The sequence below is a fragment of the Mauremys mutica genome, chromosome 20 (assembly GCF_020497125.1).
Source record: "Mauremys mutica isolate MM-2020 ecotype Southern chromosome 20, ASM2049712v1, whole genome shotgun sequence".
NCBI classification, from domain to species: Eukaryota; Metazoa; Chordata; order Testudines; family Geoemydidae; genus Mauremys; species Mauremys mutica.
This window is the reverse complement of record NC_059091.1, coordinates 19,005,582-19,019,858: the sequence shown is the minus strand read 5'-3', so window position 1 is coordinate 19,019,858 and position 14,277 is coordinate 19,005,582. Positions and strand designations below refer to the sequence as shown.

General features: G+C 62.1%; 1 protein-coding gene across 1 annotated transcript in view; it reads right to left on the bottom strand.

The window, feature by feature from the left end:
* Positions 1-10,702, bottom strand: part of LOC123353469 (adhesion G protein-coupled receptor E5-like) — a 29,161-nt gene extending 18,459 nt beyond the window's left edge. Inside the window, exons 1-2 of the mRNA XM_044994572.1 lie at positions 10,647-10,702; positions 587-643 (exon numbers count right to left, since the gene is read on the bottom strand). Of these exons, the coding sequence (XP_044850507.1) occupies positions 587-643; positions 10,647-10,677 (88 nt within the window). The 5' untranslated portion in view covers positions 10,678-10,702. The remainder of the gene's footprint in view (positions 1-586; positions 644-10,646) is intronic.
* Between the last annotated feature and the right edge of the window lie 3,575 nt (positions 10,703-14,277).

The window sequence follows — 14,277 nt, the reverse complement described above, 5'->3', positions numbered from 1 at the left end:
GATCCTTGAGCTGCCCGGTGTTTGGGCTCCGCTGGGATCCGTCCCTCTGACCAGCGTGAGGGGGAGGATCCCAGCGCAGCTCAGCCGGCTACAGGGCTTGGGGTTTGCAGCAGAGCTGGTCTTGGGGTGCGGAGTCCGGATCCCAAACACCCCCCAGCTGGGCACATGAGTCCCAGGTTTCAGTTCAGCCTGATTTTAGAGGGGGGGGGCACCAACAAATGCCACTTCTAACGTCTGAGCCATCAGGGGTTTGATTCAGGCTGGTCAATAACCCGGCCCTTGGCTACAAAGGGGACCTGCCCCTCACTCCAGCCCCCAGCGTAGAGCCCTGGGCCCCAGGGTCTATTCTCTGCTGGCCACGGGGCTGGGAAGGGAAGGGGAGGGCTACACAGGGGCCTTCTCCTCTCCCCTGCACGCACCCACCGTGCTCTGTAAACCCACCCCAAGACGCCCACACCAAGGGGCTGCTCCCGGCTCCCCAGACCCCTGACTCTGCTCTCCTCCCACCAGGGAAAGGGACCGGAGCGGGCGGAGGCCAGGCAGCCGGGAGCGATGGGCAAGGTTAGCCAGGAGGAGTCGGCCTTACCTTGTACGCCAGGAGTCTGGGCCACGGTGCCCCACAGGCACAGGGCAATGCAGAGCCCTGGAAGGCAGAGACAGGGTGAGGCCCCATGGGCAGATGGTAACCTCCACTCAGCTGCACACACCCCCAGCCGCCCCAGTCCTGCCAATCCTGGGCCAATGGCCAGTCAGGGCCCTGCCAATGGTGGAATTAAAAATGCAGAAACCTGGTGCACTGGGAAATCAGCCCCAGCTGGGATCCCTGGTCATATTTTTAACTGGTTTCAGTTGGGAACTGGGCTTTTGGCCACGGCAACTGAGTCTTCTATTGTGTGTATTAGCAACAAAGACCAGGAGCCCCCATTGTCAGGGAGGATGGGGAAACTGAGGCACAGTGAGGGGTAATGACTTACCCAAGGTCACCCAGTGCGTCCATGCAATAGCCAAACCCACTTGGAAAGGGGAAGCACCGAGGGGGGGATGGGGCACAACACGGGCTGCTGTTGATCTGCTTTTCACTCAGGTGTCGCCCCAGATCCGCCCCCTCCTGCTGGTGTTTATTTGTAGCCTGTTGCTCTGAGTCATTAACCACACGTGGGTGCGAAGAACCGGATGCTAAAGGACCCGGGGCCGAGTGCCCGAGGTGCTGTGCAAAGGGGAAGCCCAGCGGGCTGGGGAACCCCATTGTGCTTTCCTAGGACGGGAGCTAGAAAGCGGGCGCGGCTTTGAAATGCAGCTCCGGCCGATCTCCCCCGGGGAGACTCCATGGAGGACGAGGGAGCTGGGGAGGTGACGGCATCACAGGTCCCCTGGGAGCGAAGGCCGAGCCATTAATTCAGAGAGTCTAAGGCCAGGACGTGAGCAGGCTGATCCGGCCTCTCGCACTGCACGGGCCAGAGAATGACCCAGGGATTCCTGCATCCAGCCCGTAGCTGGGGATGGAGCTAGCGCAGAGCTTGAGAGGGGACAGCCCGTCTGTGCGACTCCACGTGGTGGAGAAGCTGCCGCGTCCCAGGGCAGTTGGCCCTGAGGGTGACGTCCCCTCCCTGTTAAAACACGAGCCGTCGTCCTGCCCGGAGAGGGGACGTGTTGGCTATTTGGGCTCTTTATAACAGGGGCGGCAGCAGCAGGGCCTGTTCCCAGGCAGCCCCAGCCTTGCTGGGACACCCCCCACCCCACCCAGGGCGAAGGGCTTTGCCCCTTGGAGGCCTTTCCTCTGAGATGGGCCATTGGTGCGGGGGCAGAGCTAGGAATAGAACCCAGGAGTCCTGATGCCTACCCCAGCTCTAACCACTAGACCCCACTCCCCTCTCCTCTGAGCTGGGGATAGAACCCAGGAGTCCTGACTTCAAGTCCCCGCTGTAACCTCTAGCCCCCACTCCCCTCATCCCAGAGCTGGGACAGAACCCAGGAGTCCTGATGCGCAGCTTGGAAGCAGGGCCAAACTCATTTCATACGATGCCTGTCAGCAATTTTTAGTCTCCACCATCGTGGGCTAGACTGGAGCAGAGGGGACCTGATCCCCAAGGCCAGTCCAGCCCCCCAACACCTTCCCCTGCCCCCATCGAACCTTTGTGTCCACAGAGCGGCACTGAACAGCCTCAGCCACTAGGGGGCGCCACAGCCCCACATCAACGCCACAACCCCAGGGTCCATGCTGGGCTGGGTCTGGTCCCTCAACTGTCCCCCGAGTCCCCATAGTGCCTGAGCAGGATAATTACCACACGCCAGGCACACGCATCGCACACGCTAGTGCTCACGTGCACACACACTCCGGCATGCACACAAACGTGCAGATGTGTGCTCACGTCTGTGAACAAGTACCGATGTACATACCGGTGCGCCCACACCCACGCACGGGCACACACGTGTGCCGCACACATGCACGGGCACAGAGGTACAGACATGTACGTTCACACACACCAGCAGTCTGCTGCAGCATCAGATACAGGGACAAGGAGCCCCCAGGACCCTCCCTGCTGCTCAAACACCAGCCAGGCCGGAATGGAGGGAGAATCCTTCAAACCTTCCCGACGGCGATGAGCTGCCGTGGCTCTGCCCAGAGAGGAGTGATCGTGGGGCCCTGCCCCCTCTACCCCCCCTGCCCCACGACATGGCCAGAATCCCCCATGCAAACCCCCCCCCCCCCAGCCCCAGTGCAACCCTCTTAGCAGGGAATCAATCCTCTCTCCCGCCCCACTCCCCACAGTGCCCCCTGCTGGCAGAGACTGGATCTGGAGCAGTCGGGAGCTCCCCCCACAGCTGGCGCTCCAGCCCTGCTCCCCACAGCGCCCCCTGCTGGGTCAGCCCAGGACTGCAATAATAACACTCCAGCCCTTCAACCAGGGCTTGCTGCTGCTGCCCCTGGGGTCCCGTGTTGCCGGCAGGAGCCGGGGTATCACGCGCCCCCCCAGGCTGCCCCCTCAGACGGCAACGGCCGGGCGGTGACCACTACCAGTGAGCGCCGTCCCCTCCCACCACGCCGGGAAACCGTGAATCATGGAACAACCTCGGCCAAGAGCTGACGCAGGCACTCGAGAGACCCGAACTCCCTCACCCCCTGGATTCCAACATGACCCCCCTCGACCCCTGCATCCAACCTGCCTCCCCTTGACTCTGGATTCCCACCTGAACCCCCAAACTAGCCCCCCTTCTCTCTGGGTCCCACATGGCCCCCCAGACCTCCGGATTCCCACCTACCCCCTGGGCATGCGCCCCCCCCGACCCAATGGGGACTCATCCCATCTCCTGTGCTCCCAGGTACAATCCAGCGCCCCCCTTCCAGGTCTGCCACCACCACAGACACACCCCAGCTCCCCTGACGTTTTAAGGCCCCATTGCGGGGAGGCGGGTGATGAGCCATGTGCCCCTCCCCCGGAACGTCTCAGGCTCATGTCTCAGCCGGAGGCGGGCGCACAGAATAACTGTCCCTGTGTCCCATCCGGCCCCTCCAGGCCTTGGCCAGCAGCTGCCTCCCAATGGCCAAGAACATTTTCCCGGGGGGCAGAAGGGATGAAAAGGAACATTAAGGGGGGCAGGGTGTCAGGAGGCCTTAAAGAGACAGTGCGCAGCTAGCCAGGGCCCCTCCCTCCGCACCCCCCCAATAGCCCCAATCCTTCCCCTCGGCAGCCACAGCAGAGACACCCCTGGCTGTTCGGGGTGGGGGGATCTGAGCATGGAAAGTTTGGGAGTGGGCTGGGGATCAGGATTGGGCCCTTGCTGAGTAGAGGGGGCGAGGCAGGTGAACGACAGAGGAGCTGGGTGAGGGGCAGAGACCCAGAGGCCAGGAGACGCACCCAGATCTGGCTGCAGGTCTGCACGGAGTCACCCCAGGGCGGGATCTGACCCACAGCTTAGGTACAGGAGAGGCCACACTAACTCCTGGGGTGCCTGGGAGGACAGGGGGGGAGCAGCACCCAGACCAGACCTTTCACCCCCAAGGGAACCATGGCACTTGGCATCATCAGCCTGGGGGGTGCAGGGTGGGGGGCACAGTCTCCTCTCACTGCCCCCAGGAGTCACCCCATTGTAAACCAGGACCAGTTACCGCCACCTGAACAGACACTCTTAGTTCTCCTATCCCAGGTGGGGGTGTAAATTTGGAGTAACCCTGCTGTGAAACGGTGTAAGGAAGGGATGTACCCTCCCCGCAACCTGCACGGACTGTCAGACACCCCCCGACACAGCCTCATTGGTACCATCCCAGCCCCGAGGACGTCCCGCCCCTGAGGTCAGTCTGGGGGGGTGGAATCAGAGCTGCCCCCCACCTCTGGGGCGCTGGAGGAACAGAGGCTGGCGCTGAGAAATGGTCCCGGGACAAACGGGTGATTCTCCCCCTGACGCAATGGAAAGGGCCCGACTCCCGCAGCCGCAGCCCCAGACAAAGTGCAGACAGTCCCCGTCTCTGCCCTCCCCCACGCCGGACAGACGTGCGCTCGCCCTGGGGCGCTGGATCAGAGCCACCGCAACCCAAAAATTACCCAGAAGTCCAACAACCCAAAAGTCTCTGTCCCTGGACAGTGCAGTTCAAAAGTTTATCTGCAGAGTGTTACCTCCCAGCCTGGGGCAGGGGTGTGGTGCAGTGGTGTTAAGAGGCACCTTACGTGGTCCGAGGCCGACTGCCCCAGTTTGTGCAGCACCCGGCGCATGGGGCCCCGCATCTCAGTCGGGGTCTGTAGCTGCTACCATAATACACCTAATGCACGAGAGGAAGTGACCTGACCCAGTCTCAGTAAAAAGGCCAAAGATGGGCTGCACCTAGAGACCCAACAACCAGGGCTGAAGCAGAGGGGTGGGGGTGACAGGAGGAGATGGGAAGGGGCAGTAGTTTGCTAGGCCAATGGAGCGAGGCTGTCACCCCAGCTGGGGGGCTGCCCCACGGAGCGAGACCGTGGGATCTGGGGGAAGTGCCAAGGCCGGCTCTGTTGTGAAAACATCCGGGGGGTAACTAGGGGTTTTATCGGTTCCCTTTTCACAAGGCCACTTATCTCCTGGCTACTTCCCCCCACTTCTCTAAAGGGCAGGACTCAAGCGGTGTCGAAAGCCCTGAGCCGTTAGGGGCGGCAGTGGGGCCAGTTGCTAACAGGGCTCGCTGAGGTCATCCCAGCTACAAGTGCTGAGCACAGAGCCTGTCCCACTAGGGAGCCTGGCCCTGCGGCAGCTGTTGTGAGGGACCCGGGTGCTAGTGCCCGGGTGTGCAAGGACACCCAGGGGCTGGGGATTGGTGCAAGGGACCTGGGTGCTAGTGTCCAGGTGTGCGAGGACACCCAGAGTCCTGGCTCTCCCCCACCCAACACCTCTCAAAGCAGACATTTTTCTTGGAATCAACCCCTGACGTTCCGGGCAAGGCCCCAGCGGGTGTAAACCGGCCCAGCCCTAGCGACCTCAATGGAAGGAGGCCAATTCACACCAGCCGGGCTCTGGCCCCACTGTGCTTTCCTCTGCCCTGGGGAGTTTCCAGGAATCGCTGTCACCTCAGCATCTCGCTGCTACTGAGTAACCCTGCGGGGACCCAGAGAACTGCCCCCCCCCCCAATGACACTGTATCTGCATTTCTGCCCAGCCCCCGCATCTCACAACTGTACCAGAACGACGGCCCCTGGCAAAGAGGAGACAGGCCAAGGAGGAATCTGCCGACAGATCCCGGCAGCTCAGTTCCCACCCAGGCCCGTAGCTCAGGACGCTGGTGAGACTAGACACGTTCGCTCCGTCAGTTCTCGCGTTACAGCCCTGCCAGCCAAGGGGTGATGGGGAGAGATGCTGCCAGGCCAAGGCCGACACCCGGACACGAGCGCTGCCGGCCCCTCCCTGACGGCGCGTTGGCGGCACTTCGGCCCCATCCAGCCCTAACGCGCCTCATGGGCATTCACAGCCTGCACGGCCCCACTGCTGAGAAAGAGCTGCCACCAGCCCCATTTTACAGCTGGGGAAACTGAGGCACTGAGCGACAAATCACCCACTGTCTCAGAGCAAATGGCAGCTGGGAAGAGAACCCAGGAGTCCTGGCTCCCAGCTCCCTGCTGCTTTATGAAACCAGGAAATCAAATACAAAAAACAAAGCCACTGATCAAACAAATGGCTGACACCAATCCTACTGTCACAGACACAAGCCACAGATTGTATTTCTTAGCCAGACTGCTCCGACACCAAGGCCCCATTGTACCAAGCTTGGCACCTACAAGCCTTGGCACTGAGAGCCAATGGCCCAAACAGACAAGGCAAGTGAAGGACCATTTGCCCCATTTCATTTCTGTGGAAACTGAGGCACGGAGCAATTCAGTGCCAGAGCTGAGAATTGAAGCTGGATTTTCTCTCTGCCATTGTAGCCCCTGAACCACTCGGGCACCTGTGCCACAGAGATGCTGCCAGCTGGGCTGTGCCACACAGATCTAAGGCAGCATCAAAGATAACAGCAGCTACAGGAGCTCAAACTACCCCTGGATCCAATCCTGAGCCCATCGCACCAGCAGGACAGCACCTGCCTCCAACGGGAGCTGAGTTGGAACACGCAGTGCAGGATCCAGCCCCCAGCTGGGGACCCATGTGCTAAACTTGGGCACCTAAAATCTGGCAACTAAATCCACATCAAGGCCCCTAAAATAGCTGGCCTGGCTGGCTGGTTATGCCCAGATTCTGCAAGGTCTGAGAATGCTCGTTATTAAGTGAATTACGGTAGCAACTATCAGGCCTGACCAAAATTGAGGCCCTATTGTGCCAGAGGCTGCACAGACCCACAGCGAGAGACAGCCCCTGTCCCAAAGGGCTCCCAGTCTCAACTGACAAAATGCAAGTGGGGAAACTGAGGCACGGAGCAGGGAAGCGAGTTGCCAAATCAGTGGAAAGAACCCAGGTGTTCTGACTCCCACCCTGACACTCTGTCGACTAGACAGCGCTGCCTGCCTACAAATCGCAGCCCCTTTGTAAGTCAGGCTTCCCATTTCAGGAGCCTAAATCTGGATTGAAAAGCAGATTCCTCAAAGCTCTGGGAAGGTGGGTGGGCACAGACCCAGGGCAGCACTGATGTCTCCCTCTCCCTCCCTCCTTCCCCAGAGGGCAGCTGGACTGGCAGGGCCAAGCAGGGCAAGGAATGCTCCATTTTATTAATCACTTGGCACAACATGGACAGAAATATTTCTGAAAACAAGGCTTCTATGCTGGCATCACAGGCATGGCACCTTCCCCACCCCCCCAGGGCATAGAATGCACGGAGGGGTGGGGCACTGAGCACCCAACAGGATCCAGCCCTTTGTTCAGCCAACCACTTAGACTAGAACTCACAACCAACACCCCTCCCCCAGCTGTGGGGATAGAACCCAAGAGTCCGGGCCCTCCAGGCTCCATTGCTCTAGCCACTAGACCCCACTCCCCTCCCACTGCTGGGATAGAACCCAGGAGTCCTAGGTTTGCTTCTAGCCCTGAAGGCATCTAAAGCCAGGCAAATGCTCCTTTAAGTGAAAGGCATAAGAACGGCCCTACTGGGTCAGACCAAAGGACCATCCAGCCCAGTATCCTGTCTGCCGACAGTGGCCAATGCCAGGTGCCCCAGAGGGAATGAACAGAACAGGGAATCACCAAGTGATCCATCCCCTGTCGCCCATTCCCAGCTTCTGGCAAACAGAGACTAGGGACACAATCCCTGTCCATCCTGGCTAACAGCCATTGATGGACCTGTCCTCCATGAATGTATCTAGTTCTCTTTTGAAGCCTGTTATGGTCTTGGCCTTCCCCACATCCTCTGGCAAGGAGTTCCACTGTGCGTTGTGTGAAGTAATACTTCCTTTTGTTCGATTGAAACCTGGTGCCTATTTATTTAATTTGGTGACCCCTAGTTCTTGTGTTATGAGAAGTAGTAAACACATCCATATCTACTTTCTCTACACCCGTCATGATTTTATAGACCTCAATCATATCTCCCCTTAGCAGGGCCGGCTCCAGACCCCAGCGCGCCAAGCATGCGCGTGAGGCGGCATTTTCCCGGGAGGGCGGCCGGCAGGTCTGGCGGACCTTTCGCAGTCATGCCTGCGGGAGGTCCACTGGAGCCCCGGGAGCAGCGGACCTCCTGCAGGCATGACTGCAGAGGGTGCACTCCTCCCGTGGCTCCAGTGGGCCTCCCGCAGGCATGACTGCGGACGGTTCACTAGTCCCGCGGCTTGGGTGGGCCTCCCGCAGGCATGACTGCGGGTGCTCCACCAGAGCCGCAGGACCAGCGAACCCTCCGCAGCTGCAGGAGGTCCACTGGACCAGCGAACCCTCCGCAGTCATGCCTGCGGGAGGTCCGCTGCACCTCCTACAGGCATGACTGCTTGGGGCGGCCAAATTCCTAGAGCCGCCCCTGCCCCTTAGCCATCTCTTTTCCAGGCTGAAAAGTCCCAGTCTTATTAATCTCTCCTCATACGGAAGCTGAAGACTTCAAAGATCCCTAGGCAAAGGACCCTGATCCACATTCCAACCTGCCCCCTCCCCATCCAGCCTCCTCTGAATCCTGGGACACCAGGCACCCAGCTCCTGATGCTGCAGCTCCCAGCTCCGGGGTGGATCCCATGCTCCGGCACCACCCACAGCCCAAAGGGGATGTGACTGTGGATGCATCAGTGGCCAGTGGGGGTGGGGAAGGTGACCCTGGAACTTCCCCTGCCCCCAAAGATCAGATCAAGTTTGAATGAAGCTTGGAGGGGGAGTTGACTGGACCTAGGATGACCCATGACCAGAATGGCTGGGAAGGGGCAGAGCCAGGACACATGCAGATAATTGCATCCAGCCTTCTACACTGTCATTAACCACTGTGGTAAAGTACCTGCTTCTCCTCAGCTGGCTCAGTCCCTTTTTGCCTTGGAGACACAGGCTTGGGCAAAGTAAAATCCTTCCCAGTCACACAGGGTCTGGCTGATCCTCCTCTCAGTCAGTCCCTTGCTGTTTTTCTCCCCTTCTGAGGACAGAGTGCAGTCTTCCTTGCTAGAAGAGGGCAGAGCCTTGCTGCACCTATGTTTTGTAGTTGTAGCTGCTACCACCCTTACTCTCCCCACCCCCTCCCCTTTCCCTGCCAGGGAGGGTTTAAAAAGGTCACCAGCAATTGGGGCCAGCTGAACCAAATTAGTTCCCTGGTAACCCCTGTTCCAGCTGAACCTAATTTCTCATGGCTCTCTCTCCTCAATGGATAGGGAGAAGCCTTTTAACCCCCCTGGGACTAATTCCTATCCCTCCCTTTGTAGCCATTTGGCCTGGGTTTGCCACACCACCCAAGACTCGTCTGAGGGTTCGGAGGGGTAGCCCACAGACATCACCAGCACCAGGGCCGGCTCCAGACCCCAGCGCGCCAAGCGCGCGCGTGGGGCGGCATTTTGCTGGCAGGGTGGCAGGCGGCTCCGGCGGACCTTCCGCAGTCATGACTGCAGAGGCACATCTGCAAGAGGACACCAGGAGCCACAGGACCAGCGCCCTGCAGCGGCATGCCGCCCTGCTTGGGGCGGTCAAATTCTTAGAGCTGCCCCTGACCAGCACCCCCTTCCCCCCCGCTCTGATAGTGCCTCATACCCAACGATTCCCCGCTGGGGGAAATGCAAAGCCCGATCACCCTAAAAGGGTCCCCAAAAGGCTTTCAAACCTGGTCCCTGGGCCTCTCCATCCCTGGTGTAAAGTCCACCCTGGACAGCACAGTTTACAAACCCCGGGGAATCAGTTTATAAACACTGCTTCTGCAGCCTGAGGGAACAGGGTCTAGTAGTTAGAGCAGAGTGGGGGGGCAAGGCTGGTTGTCAGGACACCTGGGTTCTGTTCCCAGCAGGGAGAGGGGAGTGGGGTCTGGTGGGTTAGAGCAGAGGGGGTTGGGAGCCAGGACTCCTGGGTTCACTTCCCAGCACCAGAACCATCTTGTCAGGAGCCTGGAGAAATTACCTGGCCTCTCTGTCAAAGAAGGATCATCTCTCTCTGGAGTACAAGCCAGGATGGGACAAACCTGTGACCCGCCCCCCATAACCCGCTGCTCCCCAGAGTGTCAGAGAGGAGCCCAGCCCAGCCGGACAAATAGCACAATCCTCTAGTGCCCGGGACAGCCCAGCAGATCCCTGCCCCGCCAGAGACAAGGGTCCTGGTCCCATTCACACCAGCACGGGAGCCAGGAGTCACTCCCCTGGAGTCACACAAGGGGAAAGTTGTGGGAGCAGAATCGGGCCCAGTTGCCCCAGATTTCCGGGGGGGGGGGAATCAGCCCCCGGCGGCGCTGGCTGGGCCCGATCCTGCCCTCACTCGGTCACAACGCTGTAAAGGCAGCGGGTCTAAATGAGCGTCACTCCCCGGGAGTCCGGGCAGCAAAACACACCAGCCGGGGACCCGCCCTGGGGATTCACACCACAGTAAGTGGCGCCAGAATCGGGCCCATCCCCCATGGGCCCCAGCTCCGCTCCTGCCCCTGGACTCGGATCGCAGCCCGTGGGGATCCCAGCTCGACCGGGGGCTGGAGCCCGCCGGCAGCCACGGCGGAGCGACACCGGAGTCGCTCCCCCAGATTTACACCCGGGGAACCGAGCTCCGCAACGCGCGCGGGGAGCAGCTGGTGCAGCCGGGCGGCGGGGCCGGGGTCGGGGGCTCACCGAGGGGCAGCAGGCGGCGAGCCGGGTTCATGCTGCGGGGCGAGGGAGTCCAGCGAGCGGCGCGCACCGAGCTGCAGCCAGAGGGCAGCGCCCCCGAGCCAGGGCCGGCTCCATGGTGGGGGGCGGGAGCCCCCGCCCAGGAAGGGTGGGACCAGGGCAGGAGGGAGGAGAGCAGGATCGGGGGAGGGGAGGGGAGGGCCGTGTGTGGGGAGATGGGAGGGGGGACCTCAGGGGAGCCATCGGGGTGTCAGAAAAGGGGCCCAGCTGACAGGCAGGCGCGGGCACTATTTTAACCAGGGGCTCCCACAAAGTGACAGACCCCGGTCTGGGCTGAGCCCCCATCCCAGGGGGGCTCGCGGGGGCGGGGCATGGATTCGGTTCCCGTTTACACAGCTGCCCCCGACCAGGCAGCCACATGGGGCAATTGGGGCGTCCCGGGGGCTGCTACAGCGGGTGTCTGCCCAAGTCCCGAGGTGCAGAGTGGGGGACAGAAGGAGCCCCCCTTCCTGGGGTTAGCGATGGGGGAGACCAGGGGGAGAGGTGCCTGGGGAACACCTGAAGACGGGATGGCACAGGGGGCTGGATGGGGGGGGGTCTGGATAGATTGATGGAGGGGGAAGGTGTGGGGCTGGAGGGAGGTGGGGAAGGTGGGGCGGGGTGGGTGTGTGGCGGATTGAGGGAGGTTGGCTGGGAGGGAGGGGTCCGGTGTATATGGGGATATCTGCCTTGGAGACCAACGTGCTGGGCTCCCATCCACTCTGACACACACAGACACTGCTCTAAACTCCCCAGGCCCAGGCCTCCTTCTTTGGACCAGAGACACCCCTGCCCCTGGACGCTTCCCCTGAGATGGCCCCAGGAATGACCCAGCAGGGCCAGTACCAGCCCGGCCCCCAGCCCCAAGCTTATCTCCACCCCATGCTGCCACTGCTCCTGTCTGTGCCCCCCCTACACCCCTGTTGTCCCCCCTCGTGCCTCCTGGAACACAGCCCCAGCACGGTGCGGAGCCCAGATTAGCAGGGCCGGGCAGCCGGGGGCTGCTTTTCCCCTTGGAGCCCAACAGCTGAGGAGCTGCCGACATTCCAGCCCAGCTGGGGCCAGATCCAAGTCCTGGGGCAGATCTGTGTTTGGCTGGGAGCTCACGACCTGCACTCACCCCCACCATTACCTGTAAATCCCTTCAGCCTTGTGTTGTTAACCGGGGGAACTCCCTGCCACAGGAGAGTGGGGGACGGCAAGAGCTTCCCAGGGTTCGGAAAGGGCTGCGATATTGATACAGGACAATGAGGCCATCCAGTGTGATGCTCTTCGTGAGGAGAGAGAGATGGTAAAGAAGGGACCAGAACCCACGAGTCCTGATGCCAAGTCCCCCTGCTCTAAGCACTAGACCAGGGGTGGGCAAACTTTTTGGCCCGAGGGCAACATCATGGTGTGAAATTGTATGGAGGGCCGGGTAGGGAAGGCCGTGCCTCCCCAAACAGCCTGGCCCCCACTCCCTATCCGCCCCCTCCCACTTCCCGCCCCCTGACTGCCCCCCTCAGAACTCCAGACCCATCCAACACCCCCTGCCCCTTGTCCCCTGACTGCCCCCTCCCAGCACTCCCCGCCTCTAACCACCATCCCCAGGACCATACCCCCATCCAACCCTGCCTGTTCCCTTACCGCCCCCCAAACCTCCGTCCCATCCATCCATCCATCCATCCATCCGCCCCCTGTCCTCTGACTGTCTCCGTAACCCCCTGCCCCTTATCCAACCTCCCTCCCCACACCCTGCCCCCTTACCATGCTGCTCAGAGCAGCAGGAGCTTGTACCCCCCACCCGGCCAGAGCCAGCGGAGCTGCCTGCTTGGCAGCATCACTGTGGGGGAAGGGGGACAGCAGGTGAGGGGCTGGGGACTAGCCTCCCCGGGCGGGAGCTCAGGGGCCGGGCAGGAGGGTCCCGCAGGCCGGATGTGGTTGTTTGCCCACTTCTGCACTAGACCCCACTTCCCTCCTCCAGCTGAAACTAGAACCCAGGAGCAGGGCCGCCCAGAGGATTCAGGGGGCCTGGGGTCTTTGGCAGCGGGCGGGGGGAGCCCTGCTTCAGCGGTAATTCAGCAGTGGGGGGGTACTTCCGCTCCAGGACCTGCTGCCGAAGTTCCCCGAAGACCCGCGGTGGGGGACCCCCACCACCGAATTACCGCTGAAGACCTGGCACTTCGGCGGAAGGACCTCCGCCACCAAAGACCCGGAGCGGAAGAAGCTCCGGGGGCCCAGTCCCCGTGAGAATTTTCCAGGGCCCCCGGAGCGAGTGAAGGACCCCACTCCAGAGGCCCCAAAAAACTCTCGTGGGGGCCCCTGCTGGGCCCGGGGCCTGGGGCAAATTGCCCCACTTGCCCCCCCTCTGGGCGGCCCTGCCGAGGAGTACTGTCCCCCAGCCTGTTCCCACCCCACAGGCTGCCTCTTGCTTGGCAGGGTCGTGCCCTGTGGGATGTGGGGGGCAGTTCAGGTCAGACCACAGGGGACCCATGGCTGGAGCCCGGGGGATTGTGTCACTGCCGGGATATCCTGGCCACCCCTTGAGCAGGCACCGGAGACCTCATGGAAACATTGCCCCAGCAGAAACAGGAACCAGCGTGAGATCAGCTGGCGGGATGGGGGTGGGGGGAATGTCCCGCTGTGGGCAGGGCCGACTTTAGGTTTTTTGCTGCCCCAAGCAAAAAAAATTTTGGCTGCCCTCCCACCCCAGCCCTGGGCTCCCCCCACACCCCCGTGCTGCCCCAGCACTGGGCTCTGCCCCCTCCCCCACCCGCACCCCCTGCCATCCCAACCCTGGGCTCTGCCCCCCACCTGCACCCCCTGCCGCCCAAACTCTGGGCTCTCCCCCCCACCCCACCCGCACTCCCTGCTGCTCCAGCCCTGGGCTTCCCCCCCCCAGTGCTGACTCGACCCACTTCCCCCCTCGCCTCCAGCCAGTCCAGCGCTGGCAGGGTCGGGGAGAGCAGCGGGGCTCCCAGGCCGCGCCTCAGCCCAGGGTCCCTCCAGCCGGGGTTCCCGCCTCCAGGACTGGCCGGGACCCGGGACGGCAGAGCTGGGGAACCGCCCGGCAGAGGGTTGAGGAGCCGGGGCAGGGCAGCCCCAGAGGGAGCAGAGCCCGGAGAGCGGGACGCAGGCCCTGCACGGCAGCACCCTGGGCACTGGTCCCCACTAGGACCCCGCTGCTGCTGCTGCTTTTCGCCGCCCTGCCGCAGTCCCTGGGTGGCTCGGGCTGCTTCGCCCAGCCCCGACTGCGGTGCTGGGGGGCGGCCGCCATGCAGCACCTGCAGGCAGCTCTGTGCACCCTGGGGGGCGGCCCCTAGCCTGAGTTTCCCACGCTCGGAGCCCGCCCGGCCGTAAGGTGCAGGTGCTGCTCCTCGACGCAAACTGCAGCGGCCCCAGGGGAAACCCCCATGCAGGACGCGCTGCTGCTGCCAGGGGCAGCTCTAGGCTTTTGCCGCCACAAGCGCAAAAAAAAAAAGGCTGGTTGGACGTGCTGCCCCTGAAAATGTGCCGCCCCAAGCACCTGCTTGGTTTGCTGGTGCCTGGAGCCGGCCCTGGCTGTGGGGCGCCGGGCTGGGATAGCAGGGGCCTGTGAGACAGGACTGAGGGACAT